Source organism: Corvus hawaiiensis, chromosome 3 (genome assembly GCF_020740725.1).
Source record: "Corvus hawaiiensis isolate bCorHaw1 chromosome 3, bCorHaw1.pri.cur, whole genome shotgun sequence".
In the NCBI taxonomy this organism is placed as follows: domain Eukaryota; kingdom Metazoa; phylum Chordata; class Aves; order Passeriformes; family Corvidae; genus Corvus; species Corvus hawaiiensis.
In genome coordinates, this window is record NC_063215.1 from 42,233,525 (window position 1) to 42,259,731 (window position 26,207).

The 26,207-nt window shown below is 39.3% G+C and overlaps 1 protein-coding gene across 1 annotated transcript in view; it reads right to left on the minus strand.

Moving 5' to 3' along the window:
• Window positions 1–877: 877 nt before the first annotated feature.
• Window positions 878–26,207, minus strand: part of FBXL4 (F-box and leucine rich repeat protein 4) — a 61,622-nt gene continuing 36,292 nt past the window's right edge. Inside the window, exons 7-9 of the mRNA XM_048296892.1 lie at window positions 15,517–15,588; window positions 14,500–14,812; window positions 878–6,254 (exon numbers count right to left, since the gene is read on the minus strand). Coding sequence (XP_048152849.1) covers window positions 6,091–6,254; window positions 14,500–14,812; window positions 15,517–15,588 — 549 coding nt within the window. The 3' untranslated portion in view covers window positions 878–6,090. The remainder of the gene's footprint in view (window positions 6,255–14,499; window positions 14,813–15,516; window positions 15,589–26,207) is intronic.

The window sequence follows — 26,207 nt, forward strand, 5'->3', positions numbered from 1 at the left end:
CAGCATCCCCTCTCCCTACCTTCTTCAGCAATCAGTACACTGAAGCAAAGAAACCAACCACAGGCATACCTCGGATCATAGAACAAAGAATGGATGAGTTTGGAAAGGGACCTCTGGAGGTCATTTGGTCCAGCCTCCACCTGCTCAAGCAGGGCCACCCAGTCAGTTGCCCGGGACGATGAGTATCTCCAAGCATGGAGACTCCACAAGCTCTGCAGGCAACCTGTGCCATAAAATGTGTCATCCTTGTGTGCTTCAGTTTGTGCCCACTGCCTCTTGTCCTGACCATGGGCATCACTGAGAATTTGGCTCCCTCTACTTCATTCTTATATCCATCAGATATTCCTATACATCAATTACACTTCTCTTGAACCTTCTCCAGAAACTTTACCATTTTTACTCCCAAACTGCAGTTTATTTGTCCTCAGAAAAGGACCACTTGCAAAAGACCTGAGCAATTAAGTCTTACATGCACCTGTGTGTACATGCATGAAATAGTTACATTAAATAACAAAAAACATGGCTTCACAGTGGTAGGCAAAGAAAAAATATTTTTATGTAGTTGATAAAAATGAAACAAAGAGACGTCATGACTTACTGCACAAACGTGTGCAAAAGGTCAGTATTAAGAGCATCTAAATGGTAACTCTTGATTTAGAAGTATGAGCATGTGATAGTATGTGGAAAGCTATGTTTCTGGGAAAGATAACAGCTGATCTAGAGCAAGGCACTTACTTTCCTCACATCTATAAGTAGCTCTGGCTACCCTTCTATGAGTTTCCAGATAAAGCTGGATAAGTACCCCTTTTTTTCTGTTCTCAACCTTCTTGACATTTGCATTTCTTCAGAATCCAAGGAAAAATGCATTTTCAAATAGTTGAAGGTATTTTTATTTTTTTTTATTTTTAGAAAAGGTGAACAAAACACGCAAGAGCAAAATTTCATTCCTCACAATGGATCCCCTTCAATTTAGGACGTCTGTCCTAACTGCACCATTTACCATCCTTAAATGAAAACAAGACAAGGAGAAACCAGAGCTATGTAACTCAAACAAAAGTAACAGTATTTACTCCATTAGCTGAAAAGGAAAATCTCACCACTGCCTCCTATTACAGAGGCTGAATCTTCTTAAAGAGACTCCTCCTGCTGATGCCCTTCTCTGAAGCTCATGAGGATCTGTAACATGCAACATTCATTTCTCAGCCCTTCCAAATGTCAGTTACCACAACTTGTCCTGTGCCTGGTAACATTTAACAAAGAGCACCTTCTTGCATTTCATTATCAAGTCAGAAATCTAAAAATCACAGAAATCATCATCTCAGTGAAGGACTAATGCCTTCATCTGGGAAAAAATGTTGACTGCATCTGACACAGCATGTGCAGATGCATTAAACCAGGAATTTTTAGTCTAGCAATTTCAAAAGCGACAACTTACAGAATCATTGTAAAAGAGCAGTAATGAACATGTAAATCATATAGATAAAGTCACTCCCATAGTCCTCATAACAAAATGCTACATTTTATCTAGTTTTTGTAAATTTAGCAGTCCTGCAGATGTGACATGGGAAATATATCCCATAAGATGCAATAAGTACACACAGTAAGAACCAGGACCCAGCACACAATTTTTGCAAATGCACAGTGGGTGACACTTCTGATGAAGTAGAGCAGTTAAACTACTCAGTCTTAATTATAGCAATATGAAAAATTATCAAAATAGTGGCAATACATTAATTACGTTTGTCTGTTCATTTCATGCATTTACAGAACTATACATACAGCCAGTTAGGTACACAACATTTTGGAACAGAGAAAAGGGATGCATTTCCAAAAAAGCCCAAAACCAAAAACCAAACAAACTAACAAAATAAAACAAATTACATACCAAAGGCATTGGCAAGGGGCAGAAGCAGATCCTGGCATTAAGAAAACTTCTCAAGTTTTCAGAATTATTTTATTTGCTTCTCTCTTGATGGAATTTGGAGGGGTTTAAGGTTTAAGGATGGATGTTGTTTGAGTCTTATTTTTCAAGACAGGTAGTACAGCACTGGATGGAATTAATCTCAGTTTTGTATCTAACCTGAGCTAAATCACAGCTTCCAGAGTCTCCAGAGAGGTTCTCTAGAACATGATTCATTCTACTTTCCTTAAATGTCTGTCTTAGGAGATTAATAACTCCCTAGAGGTGCCCAGATTCCTCCCTTGAAGTAGATGTCTAACTTTCAGAGAACTAACATTCAGTGAGATGAATTCTACTCATTGTGTACCACGATTACTGCACATCTTGTATCCGGAAAACTTAGCATAAGAGCTCTAAGGAAATACAAGGGGTTTGGTAGGTTTTGTTGTTTGTTTGGGCGTTTTTGTGTGAAACTTGAACCTCCAAGTACATGGGGGATTTATAAGGTCCAAACTCCTATGCAAAACTGTTCTATATAAGTCATGCTCACTAATGGACTTAATCAGGTATATCATTTAAAGAGCAGAAACCCCATCCATTTCCATAGAGCTATGTAGCCAGACAGCTCAAAATTACGAATACAAGTAAGTACACTACTGAATTAAAGCCTCGAAGAGCTGAGAAGATGCTTTAAATGGTAAAGTTATCATACTAGTTTTTAAAACTACCCAAGGAACTATATCTTTACCTATAGGCCATCCCAGATCAATTTCATACAAGAGGGTATGGAAGCCCCCCTTTAGTTTACAAACAGGAGCAGTTTGGAGCAAACCTCTTTTTGCGGACACGTTAGCCATGGGTTTTTAACATTTGTTGCCAAAGCACATATTTTTCAAAGCTTCAGAAAGACAGATAATCAAACAACAGGATTAAAAAAAGGAATATCCTTAACAGCAGAATTTAGATAACATGACTGAGGGACAGTCTAGTGATGAAAATAACAACCCAATTCAAGAGTAATTAAATTCCTCCAATGGAGGAATTGACATAATTAATTTTGGATTACATGAAATTAGAATATGTTTCCCTCTACACAACTGCTTTGCAAGGAGACAATCCACAGTAGTTATCGGACTTGGCATTCGCTCTTCGTACCCTGTAACACCTTTCAGGAGTAGACAAACCAAAAGGCACTTTGGCAAAGCAACATTGGAAACCCAGCACATCTCCTGTCCAGGCTTTTCCTGCTGCATGGCTGGAGAGGAACTCAGGCTCCAGGTACAGTAAAGCAACAGCTGAAAGCAGAACTGCTATGAAACATCTTTTGCTATTACACTCACTTCACAAAAGTAATTCCTACATGAAAAACTTAAAGATTCGTACACATTTAAGTTTGTACACACATCCAAAAAGATTCATACATACACACGAAGATATGTGTGTATATATATAATTTATGCATACATATGTATAAATAGACACACTTAAGTAGAAGATAGTGGAGCTAAAGAGACAGCGACCTACTCTTGTTTCTTTGTGATGTATAAGGAAGGTCTAAAAGCAGGTTGTTTTCTTTATCCTACAAGTATTACAAATGTCAAGTCTGGTCTAAATTCATTTTGCTGGAAGACTTCTTGGACTTATAAGGCCATAGCTAAAAGAGCTTCTTACTTCTCTGACTGAAAGTTGAAGTCTACAACTACAGATGGAAGCCATTCCCAATCATTTCTCAGCTCTTTGAGTTAATTATATATTGGCAATAGCTACGTTTTAAACAATCCAAATAAAAAGTCAACTTCAATTTATCTTCCAAATAACAAGAGAATTCCTGAAAAAACCAATTTCAAACAGAAGATGCAATATAAGAAAGAAAAAACATTCAGTACGAAAAAAATTTCAATTTAAACCTTCTTTACGCTACCTAAAAAGCAACAGAGAATGAAATTCATTACATGTACATGATTACAAAAACACTCATTTGATTCACTGATGAGAAGTTAAACTCTATTATCTACCAAGTTTACCAGTTTGAAGGCACAATGGCTATCACTTCATCCACATCCCATTCTATTTACAGTGAAAAACAAACACAAAGGATCTCTACAGAAAAAAAAGGACATAAACACAGAACAACCCCTGAGAAGTGAAATTTTACAACAAAAACATTTGTTTTGAAATTCTGTTCTTTGTAAACTGCCATTATCTGAACCTGTGTTCTCCTGTAACTAGAATAATAATGTTTAATACTCAATTACAATGAAAAATATAGACTAAAAAAGTTAGAAGTTCCCAGAAAAATAAACAAACCCCAAACTGATTGAGAGACATGAGGTCTCACAGAGAATCATACCAAAGCTGACATCTTTCAGTGTGGAAAAAAAAAAGTAAATCAATCTTAAGTTCTCTGACAATGCCCAGATTTCTTAAGAAAAAAATGGAATGGCATAATCTAGTTGGAAATCCCATAGTGCCATCTGTGTGGAGGAAAAAATCAAAAAGCCAACTGTGCATGCCCTTCTTTGGATCTGGAATTCCCCAGAGATTCAGCAAATTTTAAAAATCTGAAGAACTGGGTCTTTCAATAAAATCCGGTAAATGTTTTGTAGCTGTTTCGTGACATGGTTTATAAAGTATTGGCACCAGCACAAAAAGTTCAAAGCAGTCATTCAGGAGTCACAGAGATTGTCAGATTTTTAACGATTTGCAGCAGTCCTCTAGTAGCAGTTCGTTATTTACTGCATGAACTGAAGTGTTCTTTGTCACCGATCTTCAGAACAACACTGTACTTCTTGCAGACAAAGTCTTTTTCTTCTCATCCCAGTAGGTAATAAGTGCCATCAGTACAGGAATAACAGAACCAGTATCAAATGACAGCCTATATTTTATGGTCCATATTCATCAACAATGGTTAAAAAGGTAAAATTCTAAACCAAAGCTATACATAGCAACATACTCTAGCAGTGGTATTTGAGGGGAAAAAAAAAAAAGAGAAATGCTTCATCCAAGAAAGTGCTAAAGGAAGAAACTTCCAGAAATTGTCCACCAACACAGTTTACTTTCTCCAGAGGCTAAGCAGTCTTAAAGAGAAAGTGCAATAGTACCTTGAGCTAATCTCCTCTTGGAAAAACAAAACAAAAACTCCAAACAAAACAAATCCAGTACTAAGGTTTAGTGATCATAAAATCATCAAATCATATTGCCCTTGTTTCAAGCCCGTTATATTTTCATTGCTGTTTTACTGAACAAAGATGCTTTTTTTTACACCTGACAGTAGATTTGATGCCAGTGAAAGGGACAGTTGCTAATGCATTACCCTAAGTTCTACTTTTCATGGTACTCTGCATCCAGATGTATCACAAATCAAGTCTTGACCATGACAAAAATTTAAAAAAGAAAACTACTCCAGAGTTTTCTACACATTACCAGTTACAACATTAAGTACCTGGCTTAAATTTTGTATCTCAATACCAAGAAGCAGCTGTTAATTCTATCTTTCATTTCTGCTCCAAGTTCAGGTGGTCCGGGTTCTTGCATTTATCTGTTGTGTCGCTTAGGCTGGACTGTAAAACACCACTACATCTATTTCAGGTGAAGGAAGGGAGAAAGGTGTAACAGATACAACTCACTGCGAAAACTCGAAGAAGACAAAGTGCCTTTTCTATCTTTCTTATACACACTTAAACTGGCTTTCAAATAACTAATTATAGGCCAGATCATAAAATCTTATGCTGTAGGCCAAGCTAGAATGCTACAATATCTGTGTATGTATATACAAATACATATGTATACATTTATATATACACACACACGAGCACATGAAAAGGAAGCACCCATATTTTCCTTACTGCTAAATATTGAACTTCTGCTTTCACCTGGATATTAACAGTGTACTGTGTGTAACACCCTGTGAAGGGACATTTAAGAAGACATTCATTTGCTTCTCATTAAAGCCAGACATATGGCTAGTATTTAAAACATGCAGTGCCACCAATTAACAGAGTAAAATAATTCTTAGGTACAATATCAACTTTAAGAAACATAATACATTCAAATGTATTTTACCCATTTGTGTAGATAATTAATAGTTTCCGCTATTTCACAGCAGATTTATATTCTCCTTTAAAAAATCAGCACAAATTTACAGGAAAACAACTCTGTCAAACGAGTTCCACAGCAGCATATGTAGGGAGTCACTGGGTGAAACTCTTTTTTATGAACACATTAGGAAAGTTGGCATTCAGTTCTAGCACAACTCTATTATCAATCTGTGAACAGAAGGACACATCGAGTAAAGAAAGGTCTTTACAAGACTCCAGCAATTTTCTTAAAGATGCAGGGCTCACCATCCTCGTTCCTGTTCAAAAACAAAACAAACAGAATTGTAAAGTTACCAGGAATAGTGGAAAGTTTCAAGCTGTTAATACTGTGTCATGAAAAAATGCTACTAAACCACAACTTTTATCTAGAGAGTTTATATATCCAACACTACTGCAGAAAACTGCTGGCAGACACCAACTCACAGAGCTCCATCTTCAGCTAACTAGCACCCCAAAAAGCCATCTAGTTCAGGATCTTGTCTATGTCAGGGCCAATTATGTTCCCCACCCTCCTTACCTCCCCTGCAAAAAAAGCAGCAGAGTTTTTGAAGTAGCTTTTTGTGGTGGCCGGTTAGCCTGTGGTACAAGGGATAAAGAGTCCGCTGGTGGGACAAGTCCCTAGTACCAAAAGAACCTCCTCAGGTTAGGGTGACCAGAAAGGCTTCTCCCAGGATGCATTGTTATGTTAATCTACCCCAGTTCTGCTTCCCTGGTTGGCCCGTGGCCCCTCCACCCCCTTGCTACATGATACATTTCATATCCTAGAAAGTTCTCCATTCCAGGTTCCCCCCACCGGCCTCTGCCCCTCACCACTCCCCCAGAGCTTCTCCATCAGTCCCTGGCACTTGCCCCACTGCCATACTTAAACCTGAGCTTTCCATTGTTTTCGTCTTTGCCTCTGGAGTCCTTCACAGTGTAGAAGTAATAAACTGTTCCTGTGGAACTCCACGCAAAGACCCTTCCTGCCTCTTTGCCGCTGACCCCTATCACTGAAGCCGTCCGTGCATTTCTGCGTGCACGTGTGTGAGAGTGTGTGGCTGATCCTGCTGAGCGGCTTCGCTAAGGAGATGCTTTTAGAAGATCGCTGCACCCTGCGCTCTGGCACAGAAGCAGAGAGCCCAGGATAGCGATAGCTTTTCACTGGTGAATCTTCTCAATTGCCAAAATTTATCATTTTAGGGTTTTCTAAAGTTATCTTTCATGAATTCTACCACTATTCTGAATTTCTTCATACTTACAGCCCCTTCACAAGTTCCACAGTTTAACTACATAACGTCAAAAAAAAAAAAAAAAAAAAAGAGAAAAACCAAAAACTCCAGCCTATTAATTGCAATAATTAAGGTGCAATGGAAAGAAGCAGTGAGATCATTCCCAGTTTACTATTTCTAAATCGTTCATACTCCCATGCACATCTCTTCTGTTCCCTCAAGGCCATCTGTTTTCCAGACTCCCTTGCATCTCAAAATGACCCTTGTTGTGTTGTTTCTGCACTAATTTAGTACTTTTGAAACTGGATGACCAGAACAATACAGTACACTGAGCACACAGTCAGTAATTTTATAATACAGTCTTACGGCATTTTCTCCATTTCTTGTCTCCCTAATCTTCTCTACTCCCATTAGAATGATGCTGGGCAATGAGCTGATGTTTTCCAAAAATTGTCCACAGGATCTCTTTCCTACATAACAGTAGCTAATACAAACCCAGCCCCCTATATATTTTAGCTGATGTTATTTTGCCTCATGTGATTTGCATTTGATTCCATGCTTTCCTCCTGCTTTATCACCTGTTTAATAAATATCACAAGATCATGCTGCTGTTTTTCAGAGTTAATTCTTCAGTTTAAGATTTTTCAACTCTGAACACCTGTGTGTTACCCTCTGGAATTATTCACCCCTCTGCCTGGATTAGCAGACCCTTGGTGACCACAGCAGTGACATAACTTCAGTGTGAAGAGATGATACATTCTTGTCCTCTGTTGTTTCTAAAACACTCAAAATCCAGAAGACAGCTAAGTTACAAAAGCAGCACAACCTTGGCTAAAGCTTTTGAAAATCCAGTGCTCTATGGATTGGAGTAGTGCTCATGTTCACCAAGAACTCCAAGGAATTCTAAATGACTGGAGAGGCATCCTTGCTGCGATGCAGCTCTCCTTCAAAATATGGTAATGTCCCCTATATGTCCACTGACTGACTTTCTCATGGCTGCCACTGGTTTACACAGAGCAAAAGATGATCTTACTGTTTTGTAGCTCCTAACCCAAGCCCTTTACAGAAGGTTGTGCCATGTTTGTAACCCTGCATTACTCTAGCACCGAGGCTGATTTAGGAGACAGATCACACCAGAAATAAGATTTCCAGAGCCCTGTATTTGAGCTCATTTAGAACCACTACATAAATACCATTAAGTCCTAACAATTTATTATTATTCAATGTATTGATTTGTTCAAAAGCTTTCTGTATTGGCATTCCAATTTAAGGCAGCTTTCCAGGCTAATCTCCAGGAAAGAATGGCTCTGATGTAGAAGCCTGCTTGATCCCCTCCGCCATGAACACTAATGGACAGACAACAGTTCTCCTGCAACAGCCTGGTATAGGGGTGAGCCTTCACATCTGGACTATCTACCAAGCTCAGTCACTCCTGTAGATGTCTAACACATCTAGCTGAAGTACAGGATCATTCACCTCTAGCCAATGGCTCCTAAATACTTCATATTTACTGCCTTACTGTGATTTCATTTCACTTTCTAGAGTTCATCTTCCTATTTTCATTCTCTGAATGGGATTCAATTTCAGAAAGACTCCAGATGGTTTCAGTAGTCTCCAGTACTCTTCTGCATAAACAAGGGGGTATCTAAATGTGGTCTTCAATTATCCTATGTCAGGCTCTCAGATTAGTTGCTTTAAGACCTTACTGAACATCACCCAAGGACAGTCTTTGCTATCATGTCCCCAAATTTTATCTCCTCCACAGAGACAAAGCTTGTCATTATCATTGTGATTTTTAACTCCTTTATCACTATATAATCACCATCATCAGAACTGTTTGGTGGTTCATGCAACAGTCCCTAGGGCTTTACATAGAAATTCTGTAATATGCTTTATTTATTCACTTCATTTGACCATGAACTTTACCACAGCATCACTGTTCTACCATAAGGACCTGCTCTACCATTCCAAATGCAACTCTAGGAACAACACATTATGCTACTTATCTTTTTTTCCACCAAGCCTTAAAATTGCTACTACATCAGCACCTTCATCTAAACCCAGTCTCATTTATGCATCACAGCTTTTATGCTTCAAGATCCAAATGTGTGTTTCTACAAGCATGCTAGATTTAGATGCCTAGCTACAGATTTTTTGTGTAGGATGTTCTTCGTTCCTTCCTACCTGAACTTTGATAGTTCTCCTACCATTTCATCTAAGACTTTTAATAGATTTGCAACTAAGTAGGTCATCCTAAATTGCATGTTTTATTGCACCTGGGTTTTTTTCCTCCTCAGACTCAAAATTTTATGTTAGGAAATACCTTCTTCTAAAAGCAATCCAGTTGGGGTTTGGTTATTCAAACCACAGGATAAGTGAACATTATCTGTAGTCTTACTTTTATTTATACAATGTACAGTTAGTAAGGTATGTATCTTAAAAGCCCATTCAAAAGCATTTCAGAATTTTAATACAGCACATTTTCCTTTGTTTTTGAAGGACTGACAACGTAGCCTGCTAGTTAATTATCTATATAGTGCATTTTTCTTCTGGAGTTTGGAGGCTTTTGGACCTTTATTATTTACTACTTCTCCTCCATGGACTAATCAGCCATTTCTCAGAATACATACATAACCAAAACATTAAAATCTGCTATTTACTTTTGTTGTTCAGCTAATTCTCTGAAAAAATTCTCTTGCATCACCATTGCAAAAATCACCTCTGAGTAATGATCTCTTTGCTAGAACAATTATGTTTATTAGCTGTAAATAATTTAATTTATATCCATCATATATCCAAGTCTTCAAATTCTATAGCAGTTTAGGAGACCTGTGCACAACAGCTATAAAAACTGCCAGAACCCAAATTTCTTGGGCAAGGGATACTACTACACACAAAACAGTATTTCAGAGTAGCAACCTTGAAAATAACTAGCACTCTTCCCTCAAATATTCTGACTTTTTTTCCCTTCTTCCCCTAGACCAGCCAGACTAGCCTTTTATTCTTTACATTTTATTCCATCTATTGCACACAACTCAAATTCAAAATTTTAATGTACTACACATTTTCATGTTTGAATTGACTAACTACGTGTTGATGTTCTCAAGATAAAGCTGAAAAGTTTGACAGCTGGCAAGGGGGCAGTTGGGTTTTCTGTTGCTCAGGAAGGTGTGGGAGGTGTTGAAATGTAGATAGGAATACATGAATTTTGTGGTAACGAGGGTGTCTACTTTTCATTACTCTTCTTGTGCAGGACAGAGGCAGTTGGAACTTTTGGGGAGCGAGGTTAATATGATTTACTCTTCACCCTTGACAGCAGCTGAGAACCCCACAGCAAGAGAACTAAGCAGCTGATGTGATGTGCAAGAAAAGCTCTTGGCACTGTCAATTCAGGTTGCCACCTGACTTGTCACATTGCTCAATGCTGATCACAGTTTGAAGACTAGTTTTTTAACTACTGGTCTAGAGGTGTCCACTTAACTTTTGATAGCACTGGCTGATGTACTGCGTCACTACAGAACTGTCAGATGATCATAACTGGATCATTCTGACAGAGGGTGGAAATATGCCATGTCAGTCAGTGGAAAAGATGTGGGTTGGGAAGGAAATGATACTTGTAAGCAGCCAGTTCAGGATGTAGTGGGTAAAAACAAGCTCAGAACTAAAAGTTCAAGAGAAGCACATTGTCATGCACTCAGTGACACACTTGCACCATGCTTCCTCTTCCAAACTTATGATACAGCAAATATGACCAGCTCATGATTTTTTTGAACAGAAATTTACTTTCTATGTTTTATACAGCACAAACACAGCCTGACATCCAACAATGCTTTACATGGGCTCTTGAAAACCAGCAATTTTAATCTCCTACAGAGTTCTCTGACTCTGTAACAAGGAAATTGCCAAACAATTATGCTAAAGGACAGATGGGTAGCAAGCCTAGGACCTATCACCTTAAAACACCATCCAGGCTATATATAATGCGTATTTTGCACCACTTACAGCTTAACAAGATTTCTTTCAGAAGCTTAGACTCCTCCATCCCTGAAGCTATTATGATGATAAATAACCTATAACTGAAACAAGAAGTTTTCTCTGACAAGTTTGTAAGTTCTAACAGCTGCAGAGAGACACCAGTAAAGTATCTTCAACACTGGTGACTACAGTGAAGACACTCTGACCCTTACTTAGATAAGTGCTTGTATACAGCAAAAACCATTGCTTTTACACAGCTTTGTTGAAGCAAAAGAAGTTCCTTTACAGCACACAGTGCTAACCTAGCAGCAATACCTCTAGACCCTTCACAATGCATACACAAGCCAGACATTTCTGTACTTGGGAGATGACAAAGGATATAATGAGAGCACCTCTCATTCGTTCACATCACAGAGAAGACCCACTGTTCAAGGTTACTCTTGCAAAGCTGAGTACTGACCTCTGGCCTCTTACAGCTTCAGACCTGTTGTCACACTTCTACTAAAGGACAAAAACATACTACACATTTATGTAGCTTAAAGTAACAGGATGGCCCTGTATCACATGCATAAAGTAAGAGCACAAACAGACATTTATGACTTTCTTGGTACTCCTGCACAGTGAGAGTCTCACTCTTTAGTTCAGACAACAGAGACTTCTGCACTTACATGGGAACACCTGGCATATCTACCTCCAGATGACACGATGTGGTTCTACTTGACAGCTCTTTCTTTTAACCATAGACTGTAGTGGTTACTATATTCAGACAAAAAAATGAACAGTTTCCTGGCTGTTGCCAAAAAAGCAGGGTAGGTCCCTCACATATATTTTATCACCTTGTACTGACTTGTTTACAGCAGAGGACAACCTTTTTTTCATCCTACCAAGTATTTCTCTGAAGGAAGAAAGTAAGATTTTTTTTCAGATTATTCATTTTGCAGATATTTCAACTGGCTATCCCCTAGAGAGGATTTATCTGAACCCAGCATGCAGTCTCACTGGAAAACTTTGACTACAAATCCACCTAACTCAGGAATATTGGTAAGCACTCAGGGAACAGAACAAACTCCTTTTCCACCTTCACATGGTATTTAAAAAAAACCCCAAAACATTAAGATGTCAAACTGAATTAAAATGTGAATTCAAACACTAAAGAAACGTGGCAACAAGCCTTCACTGCTGTCAGAGAGGCAACAGAAGTAATAGACTATCCACAGGCTTAACAGAGCCAAACTATTCTCTGAGGAGCCTCTGGTGCAGTAAGGAGGTCTTTGCCCACTTTGTGGGCAGACACCAGGTCATTGCATAAGAAACACATGGAAGTGGGTGGTCAGGAGCACATAAGTGTTTCTGAAAGACTTAATTCACTACACCACTTGGAAACTTTTGGTGTCTGAACAGGGCAATGTGCCCCTGATAATTTCGCTACAAAGCAGATTCTCTTAAAGATATGCAAAACACAGTACCCCCAGTGGGCACATAGGCTCTACAACTTGTACTAGGGGGAGGTTTTTTCTGTTTATACTCCTTCTCCATGTTGCTCAGAAGGTAACTTTCTCAGTCAGAGGTGAGTAAAACTCTTTATCATGACGGAAGAGTGTACTGTGGGTACAATCTGAAGCCATATGCTAAACACTTTGCAATAATACATGCTGATAGCCTTAAACTTGCTTGCAACATTACTCACATTGATGTCTCTCAGTTCTTTGCAGTATCCCTCTCAACCTAAATGTAATATTTTCATTATAATTATTAAATGTTAGAAGTACACAGAGCTGTTGCAGTGCATGTGGCAGTGGCCACTACAGCAGAGCATTCAGAGGACTGATGGACAGGCCTCCAGAACACAGAGGTCTGATTCTCACCTTGGTTACAGCGAGCTCCCCTGCTCCAAGTTGTTCTTAGTTTACGTTTTAAGTTTATTGGTTCAGGAGTTCCCCACCCAGTTTTATGTATAAGTTCATGTTTATGTATTTCCCTTAGTTGCTTATGTATTAGTTCTGGAAAGTTCTCCCTTCTTCGATGCCCCATTGGTCTACTCATGTAATTCCCTCCCCTAAGTTATCCCCATTGGTTATTCCCCTGTTGTCTGCTCCTCCTCAGTTGGTTCCCATTGTTTTTTTCCCTTTGTTTCACCCCCCGCTATAAAATGCAGTGCTTTCCCCCTTTTCCTGGTCTTTGTCCCTGGATCTTCCACTGGCAATAAACCAGCTGGAAGCTGCACAGAGACTCCTCTCTCATCCTTTGCCTCTGCCGATGCTTTTACACCACCATTGTTTGGGGCTCGCTCCTTGCGAAGGAGCCAGCTTTCCCTGCAAGCTGCAGCCAACCCCTGCCTGCAGCAGCAGAAGCCAAGGACATCTGCAGCTGGACGCTGTGCTGCCTCAGGCAGCCCCAACAGTGTCACAGAGCAGCAACTTTATTCCCTTCCATTTAAATCTTCCTTTTTCAGATAACCTGTGAAAATAAGTTGGTAAAAACACGAAGAATTTTCTCCCACATTGATGTCACAAACATCCCTGCTGTCCTACATTATTATAAAAAGAAAACCTCATATGCCACCATAAAAGAGTAAATTCAGCATCACACAAAACTATACTTCTCAAAGTCCTTACTTGAGAGTTCAAAGTATATTTACTTTAGATTTCTAAAAATACTTTCAACTATGGAAGTTGCAGAGGATTAGAAATTTCAGATTTGCTATGCTTTTTAACCCTCATCACTTCCTTCCCACCTTACTAGAAAGTCTATTTAAGTTTTGCTGTTAATTACCCTTTCATCTTTATTAACTCAAATTCACTTCCTGATAAAAATGATGAAGAAATTCAGTATTGCAGAGTATATACCTATATAATATAAATAACAAGTATTTACTGCACAAAAGCAAAATCTGTTTATTGATCAGAGACTCATGCTATAAACGTACTTCATCACACTTCACAGAAATAAAACCACAAAAGCAGAAGGAATGATAAGAAATTGGATCTTCTGATAATCAAAAGAGAAAGGCTTCAGTTAAAAAAAACGATGGTCATGAAAATAAAAATTACTGGAAAAAATCTTGCACTTAAATTCTAGTTTAAGCAATTCATACTCAGCAATCAAATTATACGGCTGGTATAAATCCACTGGATTCTGAGTCAGAATTCATGCAGTGAGTAAAACATCCCTCTTTTTTTCCATGTGCTAAACCATAATTTTAAGAAATAATTATTTAAAAATTATGTTTAGAAGACAGTTTTGTCTTAATGACTCCTCTTTAACTGAAAGGCTTTCGAGACACAGTAAAACAAACACCAATATTCCTACATCCTCTTACCCAATATATCCAGCTGCCGTAAGTGCGTACAGTTGGCAGCGAGCTCCTCGATGTCTGTGTCACACACAGACCTGTTGGCCGTGAGAAAGAGCTTCTGCAAATTGGGGAGTTTACGTGCAAGGTTTGTGAAGCAGCCTGTACTGCTCTGTAGCGTAGGGCACCAACCAAGATCAAGTTCTTCCAAAAGCTGGCAGCCTGAAGCCAATTCTGCAATCCCGCTTTCAGTTATGTTTTTACATCTCCACAAATCCAGACTGCGAAGCTTTTTGCATTTTGCTCCCATCATGCTTGCTATAAGGTCATAGTCTTCAATCTGCAAGGAAAGCAAACACTCGGTGACGTGTAACATCGTTCCAGATATACAGAGGTGTTTCAAGGTTTGCTTCCTAACACACATAACAGATGTCTGAAGCATTTGTCATTTCTAAAGAGCTCTGAGAATTGTCCATTGTATGGTACAGTGAGATCTACTTTTATAAAAGACAAAAATAAAATAAATTTCCTATAAACCCCAAATATAGGTGTTTTTAAATTCACTCAATACTGAGGATCAAAATGCAGCAAAAGTTGTTTCTTTGGAGAAACTTCTTTTGCACAGTTGTTTTCCCTTAAAAAGATGATTACAACAGCTTTTATGACCACAGAAAGTGTAAGCACTGAAGAATGCTTGAAGAATTTACTTATTTCCATTTTACATTGATCAGTTGCTACATCTCCTTATGAAAGTCTCATTAACTACTTATTAAGTGATTATGCATATAGAGAATGCCCAAAAACTTAGAAAGAGGCTGAAGAACTCTGAGAAAGCCTACAAGCTATGTTTTAGGCCTACTAAACCAGTACGTAACCCTTAAGTATATGACCAAGCTGCATTCATCTTGAACCTTCCAAAGAGTAGAGTCTTGTATCACCGTCACACTTAACACACCTTTGTGAAACAAACCCAGACTGAGTTCCAAAGCAAGCGAGTGCACACACCCACACCCACACCCACCCTGAATGGGTGGTGTCACTCACCATGACACAGCTGCCCAGGCTGAGGTGCTGCAGCTCCGAGCAGAAGTTCAAAATACTGAGCAGGGCTGTTTGCTGCCACGGGGGAACACATCAGAAGGAAATATGGAAAGTGAAACAGAGAAGAGGTCAATTAGACATTAAAGGCTGTCACCGCATTTCCTGAAATACAGCTCAAAACTCTTTTACAGATGCCTCAAATGCCACCTAATGAGTCTCTGGGTACTTTACCCATTGATTGGCTTAAAGAAATGGTAATCGTTACAAACATTTATGCAAGTCACTTTGGATGGGGTTCTGTGCTGCCCTGAAGATACCCACACACCACTGACCTATCCGCTCATTTCCCATAGGAGAGCTTATGAAGAAGCGTGGCAAGATCAAAAAACAGGCAAGGCCAGCCTGCAAACACAGAGGGCTGGGGACACACCGGGAGAAGAGAGCAGGCTCTGACATTCACCCATCAGCTGCAGCCTGATGGAACTGCCAATAGAGCTGCACAGCATTAGGGCTGGGCTGGTGACTTTAATGTCAAAGGAGGCTCCGTGCTGACAAGGATGCTGACAGCCATTGAGCACTTGTAACTACTATCACGCACACTGAAACAGATATAATGTGTATTTTACAGTCCTGTTCCTGTCATTTAATGTGGCCATTCTTTGCCAAAAGTACTGCACATTGCTCAGCCTGAAATTGGACTGCAACATCAGATGCACCTTACATAAAGTGCACAGCTGTTCTGTTCCACAACAAAAGAAACTACAGATTTTTACCTGTGTTTCTAAGATACAGTAAAGACCCTTCTGCATTGTCTGTAGCCATATTTTGTTTTGTAGTTGGAAACACACACAGTGTGAAAAAAAGAACATAATCTGGGATTCACATCCCAAATATCTGTGCATCACACTTAAAACATCACTTCATTAGGACTTTGTAATCTATATGAACTTTAAAACAGGACTAGGCTTCACAACACATTAACAACAAAAACGTGGATTTCTACAGGATATCCAACAATTTCTAACAGAAATAAACCCCCAAGCAATATACAAGTGACAAAGTCATCGACTGCTGTTAAGTGTAATTACAACAAGAACACTAGTCAACAATGTTTGTATGCAGGGGTAGTATAATTTATAGTTTATTTAAATATAAATTTACTTGTTTTCAGAAAGTTTATAGTTAAATGCTTTACTTAGTTTCCTCAGTTTGTTACATTCCAATGAAACTTGGCAGAAATATGATCCTTCATATCGCCAAGAAGAAACATCTGATTCCTTGCACTGGAGACATGGAACAGGGACACAGCACGGGGTATTCACAGAGACCATTTCAGACATTTAATTTAGGTGTCTCCAGGGAGCAATTATAAACACCCAACACTTGACATGTATGGAATCTCGATTCCAACCTGGCCTTCTAAGATTTGATTTCCCAAAGGCAGCCTAAAAGTAGATGCTAAGAGTAAGCCTTCCTCACACGTATCTTGGTAGAAGTCTAGAAACTCACTGTCCCCATAAGTGCTTGACTTTCATTTTTAAAGGAAAAGGTAGCTAGGGAATGAAACACAAGCATTAAAAATTCATTACTAAAGAGGTTATTAAGAATATTTTAAGGCTGGTAAATGTGTAAATATCCAATTCATTTTAAATTGCGCCCTTAATAAGCAAATGGTTCATTTGGATCATTAAAGAGGAATAAACAAATAACTCAAAGAGAATGAGACATAGTCTTTCCTTTTCAACTCAGTGAAAGCTATGAGCTTTAGAACCTACCCAGACACACAAATTAAAAGCAAAATCCCCAAACTGCTGTCTGCAAACCTTACATATCGGAGCTAAACAGATCAGTCTCTGACTGCACACAGAGCTCCAAACAAGGTTTCTGCAGGTATTCAGATAACTCCACAGGAAAGCTGAATATACTGCTGCATTCTACCAAGTTTTTTAGTAATGGTTTCCAGACTGGAATTTAAACACTGGCCTGAAAGGCCAGTGAGAAACAGCAATCTCTTTCCTTAATTGACACAAACAGTATAAAAGTGAACAGTCACTCTGAATAGCTTGTACGATGTGGAATCAATTCCATGCTTCTTCAGAGAGGGGTGAAATAGAGAGGAAGACTAGTATTCATAATTATCTTCGTAGACAACTGAGCTCCTTGTGTTAACATGAACAGGAATGTCATGGATCTCTCGGAGTACCTTTTAGTCCCTCTCTTTTTTAAGACAGTCCTTCCTGTACTGACATGCACTGAGTCCACATTTTCAAAGGTCTTTTCACAATCTATTATTTTAAATCATTATTTTAAAAACCAAAACAACTTAAAAAAAACCCACTAGAAATCTGAGTAATCGAAGGGAGCTTGGTAGAACACCATGTCATTCCATCAGAAATCATGCCAAGTCAAGCTCAAGAGTAAACAACTACATACTCAACATTCATTTCACTGGCTATATTAATTCCTCTTCTGGGGCGCATACATGCCCACACACAGCAAACCAGATTTCCTTCAGACGCAGTGTCTGTTCTTCTGTAACTGAGGTGGGCTTTGCATATGTCATGTAAGAAGAAAAAACCCTTTGTGCATGCCTAGCTGTGTCTCAGTCAGTTGAGAACCCAGGTGGCAAAAGACATGAAAATAGCTGGAGAGAATGGCAGCTCACAGAATCCATATGCACTACATATAGAAGGACTATCATTGTAATAACCTGTCTGTGTCGAGCCATCTGTCAGTACAACAACATGAGTGACAACACTCTACTTAAGCAAAGGAGATCAGCAAGGCAATCACACGATCCTGGAGCTGTAACACAGGCCAACTTCCAAATGTTAAAGTGCTTCACAGGAAGAGCTAAGAGGCCACCTAAACTCCAGATCAGCAAGCCTTAACCTGGAGTCTAACTTCACTTTTTTGGCCAAGCACAGACAGTCAAATCAAAGACTGTCTAACAACATCAACGACATCTAACAACATTCTTTAGCCTACTAGCCAAGACATATATAGTTTGGAGATTTTTTGAGTTTCCGCTGAACCAAAGGCAAAGTTTAGCTTCATACATGCTCCCTTTTACAGTGATTGAGAGAAGAGTGGATGATTATAAAACCCCAAAATACACTAAAACAAAGAAACACTCTGGAAACAAACTTTAGGTAAGATTTACTTTTGCTTTGTGGAGTCATGGCTTCAGTGGTCTGAATTTCTTATGCCATCCAAGCCAAACCAAAACCTACCAAAACAATTAATTTTTATAAGACACCATAGACAACAGGAAGAGTTCAAAGTGGGTGAATAAAATGGTCTGCCCTATCCTCCATTCCCAGGAAAGATGTTTTCAGATGAGGAAAACATACAGTGACGAAGTTGCTTTCAGAGAGAAGACTTTGACGCCAAACTCATCAGAAGGATATGACAGTGCTGCTAAACACAACATTACAGAGCAGATTTCAGAAATATTTTAGGGCATAGTAGTGAGTCATAAACCTCAGAAAAAGGGAAGATGGTCTGAAGATTCTCTGAAATCTTTATATACTGGTACAACAAATGTCTGTCAGAAAGGACATCAACAGGGCTGATCCTGGCTTGACCTAGAGATGAGATTACCACTTGAAATCCTACTTTACTCCACTTAAGACAGGTGACAGGTCTGCCCAAACATCAAAGTCTTCCACTCTGTAATGCATGCCTGGATACATACAGTAATACCTACTGGAAGACAGTTATGTGCTGTGTATACTTCAAATAAATAGGTGATATTGGACTAAATTGTATCTTGTCTTTGTAAAGGCCTTGGCCATCACACAGGTTTTGACTTCGATGTTGCAAAAGCCTTGCTGGTTTGAACAGACAACCCACCAGCAGAGAAACCAAACACTGATGCCAGAGGATTACACTTGGTAAGACTGAATCTTGCTTGACTTTTTTCAGGATTTTTTTACATTCATGATCCAGCAGAAAGCACAAATCATTTCTGATGTTACTATGATAAAGAAAGCATCCAACTGAGCTTGAGCTCAATGTCTGTTCAAACAGAAAGCCCTTCTGTCTGTGGCAGATGGGACTCACCTGTGAAAGATGCACTTTGAATATTTGACTATTTACTCATTGCAGTTTCATTGTCAAGCACTCAGAGATTAAAAAAATATAAAAAGGGTTAAAAAAATACAAATGATGCACTATAATATCACGTAAGAGCTGCACTGCCATACAAGGTATGAAAACAAGTGCACCACAGTGTGACTCTGGAAGATTAAAGGAAGAGCTTAAGAAAAACAACAAAGTTTTGCTTTGGGTTGGGTTAGGGAAGAAATAATCTGCAGCTTTTAATTAACTTTCTATAGATAAATCTTTAAAGATACTTTAAAATTTGTTACTTTTTTACTGGAGACAAACAACAGGTTGTTTTTTCCTCTTCTCAGAAGAACTTTGACATAAATTGGGAATTCTTCCAGCCCCTCAACAAAACAAGAGCCTAAATCTTTTACAAGATTTTTATTCTTCTGCAATTTTTTCTTCAAATTTTTCAGTGAAGTTAATGCTAAGACAAAGGAATCTAAAGACTATCATAATTAAAGACTGCTTCCTCCCTTCCCTTGCTTGCTTTTAATCAGGGTTACTAATTCTCCAGTTAACCTTTTTGTTGAAGCAAAAATTGAATTATGCAGGATTTAATTTTGTATTTTTAGCATTAAAAATCCAAGTTACAAGTGAAAAGTATTTCCTTCAATACCCACCCCACATCCCTGCCTCAATGAGGAGAGGTAAATGTGGTGGTAATGAGGAGGTAGCTCTGCAAGGTGCTCTAAGTATTCTGTCTTCCTAAAAACTATCTAAGTCAATAACTTTTGAATTAATTCCTTAAAATTCTTGGAACCTGAGATACTGAAAGAAAGAAGAACTTGAGAACTGCAGACTAAGGCCAGGCCAGTGAAATCTCTGTCTCTCTCAAGCCCACCAATCACATCCATAATTCTCAGAAGCTGATTCTTTAGCAGAAAAATCAGAACATTCTTAGAACTGTACAGAAAGGCTCCTCTTTCATGATCTGGGCAGAAGCTTCCCTTTTGTTCCCAAAAGGTTTAAATTTACAGCATGGGATGTTGGAACTGGCTGACTCACCCAGAGAAACACACAACTGTGGGAACAGATTAGCTCAAAACATCTCTAACTTCAGCACACACACCATGAGCACTACTTGCTGTTTTTAAATTAAACTGTATTTTCAAATAGTTGATGTATCAGTATATCTTAAGCCAGTGAGCCAGTGAAGTAGTATTTCATAGGTGTCTTTGTTTGAAAGACAGGTGTCTGCCAAGGAAGGCAGAAGCCTCCCTTGAAATGAAATATGCAACCCCCTTCCCTCTGAAATATTATAATTTTGAAATTAAGGGGTTTCAGGCAAAGATATGAGGAATAGGAATATCAGTTCTTTACTAATGTATAACCAGTCAAACAAACAGCAATAACTATGGCAGTAACAGGAAACAATCACAAACCCAGTGCCAGCCTTCTCGGCTGTCAGGCCCTTTCCCCTCGGGTGCCGTTCCGCTCGCAGCCGGCAGGGGCGCTGGCGGCTCCCGGTGAGCAGGGCAGGTGCGATGGTTCCCCCGCGGCTGCAGGGGGCGCTCCGGAGCGAGCTCGGGGAGCACGCGGCACCGGTGCCCTGGGATCCCGGGAAGGGATGGGACAAAGGAGCTTCACAAACCCCTGGGCAGCCGATCCCCGTGTCCGGCCAGACCCTCGGGAACAGCAGGCTGGAACAGCAGGGACGAGCACAAATCCCGGGTGGCAGACAAGATGTATTAAACTCAGGAGCTGCAGCAGGAACTCCTGGAGGGCTGGGCAGGCAGGGCGTGCGGGGCTACAGAGTAGCGAAGGCTCAAAGCAACGGCAGGGGCAGGGCAGCTGCAGCTCGGCTCCCAGCGGGGCAGGGGAAGGCGGGCTTGGGAGCCCTGAGGTTTTTCCTGAGGCACCCAAGCAGATGGTGAACAGGTCCCTCTTTTAGTAAGGTGGGCTGTTAGGGTCCCAGTGCAACAGCCACTCCAGTGAGCAAGCTCTACTCACAGTAGAAGGAAGGCAGCCGAAAAAGCAGAAGCCTGCAGTGCTGATGAATTCCCTCCACCACGATGGCAGCCTCTCTCTCCGTCCAAACACCGAGAACCACAGCCCACAAGCCCAGGTGAAAGAGAGTAACCCGCTGGACCCCTCCCTCTGTGGCCAGGTCTTTTGCTTCTCCCAAGCACCCAGCAATTTGTCGCCCCAGTAACATATATGGGAAAAATTCCTCAAGAGAAAAAAAAGAAAACAGAAGGGGAACTCCCCAAACCCCAACAATAGGTACCACACCAAAAAAAGTTTCAGCGTACTAGAACTACCTGTAGTAAAAAACCCCATCAACCAACCAAGGAAATCCTCAGAAGAAACCAATTCTATTTCAATCTGAGTGCCACTATTGCTATAAATATTTGTAATTACAAACACCCCATGCAAATGTAAAAGATGATCTTGTCAAGACTGTCAAAAGTAATTAAAAATCTATAAAAAATTTACAATACTTATTTTTTCCTCCCTTTGGCATTATACAGCACTAGAAGAAAGACAAAAATCAACTGTTTGGGTGAGGGGATTTTCTTGGCACAGTCTGTGAAAGAACTAAGTCAGAAATTACTTGGCATGTGCTGTTCTACCACAACGATTAAAAACCTCTTTGGATGCGAAGCCAGAATTCTGCAAACTTCTATTAAACTATGCCTTTTGGAAGGTACAACAGGGCAAACCAATACTGCCTGTAAGTAAAAAAAAGGTCTACTTAGTGAATTTCAAGGTAGCATACCTCCGCATCTAAAAACCTACAATCATGCTGCAGTAGTCCCCAAAAGCAATTTTTTCTTACAGAAAGAAGAACGTAATACATTAATAATGCAGAAAACCAAATGTAGAGTAATGGTGAAATACAATTTTCATCTAAATCTGCTCCAACAAAGAAACTGTAAAACATGATTCCAGGATTATTTCCTCTCCCATTCATTCCCTGCCCACACAGTATTTTAAGGCATCAAGATAACTTCAGTTACGGACTTGTTGGTCTATGATACTTCAAAACAATTATGCTAAAGATACAAGGTACTGTGAGAGATTTATAGAGATGAGATGAGATGCATGCTTATAAACATGTAAGAGTCAGTGGTTTAACCAGTTAAAAAAAACACAAAGTTAGTTTTAGATAATTATAAAGTACTAGCCTTAGTTTTCAGAAGAAGTTTTCATACCTGCTGGTTGCCCAGAAAATACCCATCTTTAGACTACTTCCAGGATTTTGAGTTCTGAGGATAAATACCTATTCTCAGTAGCTTATTTTTTACAGAAAAAAACCCCACATCCAGGGATAGTACACTAACATTCAATAACACACAAAATACATAATATACTATTTCTTGAAACTAAACTTGGATCTGTGGTCTACACAGCTAGTCAAATCGTTCACCTTCTTTTGGTCTGCTTTCACTTCTCTATATGTTAATTTTCAGCTAAATGAAATGTTACAGAAAATGTCAGTTATTGAAACTGGCAGGGAATCATATGTCAAATTAGAACTAAATGGTGGCCAAATTTATTTAATGCTTAAGTCTTTCAGTTCCCCAAGCAATTTCATAAGGAAACAAATAGAAGTGATCACCTCACCCTTTACAAGGTAGTTTTTGTGGCCTTTTGGAAGAACAAGATGCCTATGTAGTCCCAGACAGAGATATCACTGCAAGTATCCAACCATTTTGTGCCCAGAAATGATTATACCTCTTAAGCAAGCTTTAACAATCCTTTTCTCAAATTTTCCAGAGGAAAAAAGGTAAAGCTTTGTAACAAACTGAACTTCCTGCAACTTAGAAAACCCTGTTATGTTATGTACAGTATTTCAAGTCCTCACACACACCCCTGTACAGAGTATCCTATATAGTACCACACATGTCAGAGAATCTCAGCCTTCTTTATATTTATCCTCATACCACAGCTATAAAATGAGTAAGTTGCTACTACACAAATTTTACTGATGGAAGAAGTGTGGCATACAGAAACCGTGCACCTTGTAACTGGCCATGGTCCCGGTCAGAGATCAGGAGAAAAAAGCTCCCAGGTTAAGTCCTCAGTTAGTGTCATCAGCACTAAGTCAGAGAATCACACAAGAGCTAAGTGTGGGAAGGAACTTCTGGAAACTGTTTAGCCCAGACCACCTGGCTCCAGCTCAGCTGTCATCTCCAACCTGACTGAAAAACGCTGTCAAGAGATGTAAGACCCAGTCCCTTTCTGGGATCAGCCCCCCACTCTGTCCTTAAATACCACAATCACAAGTCTATTTGAGTGATACCTTCTTATAGTAATGCAAACAATTTTCATTTATAGATTCAAAATAAACATGGCAGCAAATAATTTTCCTCTACAGTAGAAGCTGGCATTAGAACAGGAATTCTGTTCTCCCTCAAGCATCCATCAGCTATCACCTTGCAAGATACAACATGGAAAGAAACATGATGAAAAGGAAAATAACTGAAATGTATTTATTAAAAATCAGCTTCCCGTCTTCCCCTAATGCACTTGGATTACAGGATCATTTTTGAGATATGATTTTTGAGACAATGATAAAACTTTTGTCTCCAAAACTTTACAACATGTTTTAAAAAGCTGCTGCAGTATGAACACTTATAAGGTGGAATGAGCCTTACTACCAAGTGCAGGTGTAGCCTTTCAAAAGTCAGAACAACTTGGCTCCTCAGAAACAGACCCAGTATAATTTGCAAGCTGGGATTCAGAATATACAGGGGCACCTTTTTGTTCTCTACAGCTAATTGGCAGTGCCAGGGGCACAGCAGAGACTGGGACACAGCAACACAGCAATTACTGAATTAATTCAATGAAAGTAATAGTCTCAGCAGTTAATTAAATTACTGTATTCTGGTTTTGCTTTATTTGGTCAAATTATGTCCTCCCTTATGTCTGAAAATCTGTTTTACACCTTCATTCTTCCCCCTCACTTCACGTTACAGGCTCAAACAACCAAATTCCACGCTATCAGCCTGACATGAAATCAAAAAGCACCATCAAGGCCCTGTATCACACGATTATTTGTCACTGACTCAACTTGATTCCAAGAATCCACATTCCAGCTAGAGCCTTTCAACTTTTTTTTCCCCCACTATTTGCTTGCAACTCTTCATCCTAAAGATTCATACCCAAGCCAATGGAATTTTGTCCAAAGTGAAAACCCTTTAAACAATAGCTCTCAAAGGTATGATATGACCCATAACAGGTTATTTCTGAAAACTCTGTAGAACAGTTTTATGGCAGCATTAACTTATATTGCTCATGGCACAAGAAAATAAGAGCTAAAATTACTGCTACAATTCTTCTGCTTCTTTTTGGTATCCAAGATTCCCAGTGTCCTCTCTCACAGCTGCCCAAGTTCCAAATTTGTTTTTGGTCAAAATTATCAGAGATAAAATCTATAAATACAAAACTTGCTTTAAAAGGTGTGAAAAACAAAATCCTTTGTCCATTGTAATTGGTTTTGAATTTAATTGATTTTGTATCTCAAATATAATTCAAATACAAACTTTAAAAACTTCTTCTTTACACATTAGAAAGATTTCAGAATGTCATGCAACATGAAATATATAATCTTACATTAAAATTTACACCCATCAATAAGAAGACTGACAAGTTCGCCTACTGTAATTGTGGCTTTGGTGTCTTTAAAATACAATTTTGGCTGCATTATTTATATGGACTAAATACTTCACAGTAAGCATTAAATTAAGACAATTTCATGCTTAAGGATAAAGATATTGCCAGTTACTATATACAATAATACCTCCACTGTGTGGTAGCCGATTGGCCTGTGGCACAAGGGACAGAGAACTCTTGGTAACACAATCTCTGGTGCCAGAGACTTACTGGTCAGGGTTAGGGTGACCAGGAAGGCTTCTCCCAGGACGCATTGCTCTGTTACAGTAACCTACCCCAGTTTAGCTCCCCCGGTTGGCTGTTGGCCTCTACCCCTTGTCGCTCCCCCAGAGCTTCTCCATTGGTCCCTGTTCCCTAGCCCCGCCTTTTCCCTGCCCCCAGATAAAACCCCTGAGTTCGCCGTTGTTCTCTCTTTTGCCTCTGTAACCTTTGACAGTGTAGAAGCAATAAATGCTCCTGTTGGAACCCCCACAAAAGAACCTTCCCATCTCTTTGCTGCTGACTTTATACAGAAGCTAGCCGTGCGTTTGTGCGTGCACACGTGTGAGCCCACAGGGCCGGACTGAGACAGTAATACCTCTGTTTATTGTATTCTTCAAATTTATCAATGCCAACAAGTGCTTAAGTTATGCTGTGAATACACTCTCAATGAATAAACATGAAGGAGTTATGTATTAGTGAATACCAAAAACACCAGCACAAAAATCCCACAAATACAATAGTGGTCTTCAGCACAAAGAAATTACATTTATAAAAAGTTGAGATTAGTTTCTCAAAGCAAGATACAAATTATTCAAGCATACACATAATCAAACAACCTTTGAGAACCTTTAATAACGAACTTATAGCACTGGAAAAATAAGCTACATTTTGTGGGGAGGAGTATAGCCAGGCAGGACACTTCTTTCAGTTACTAAAGAGTTACTGGAAGTCACTGGACTTCCTTTCTTGTAACAGAAAGG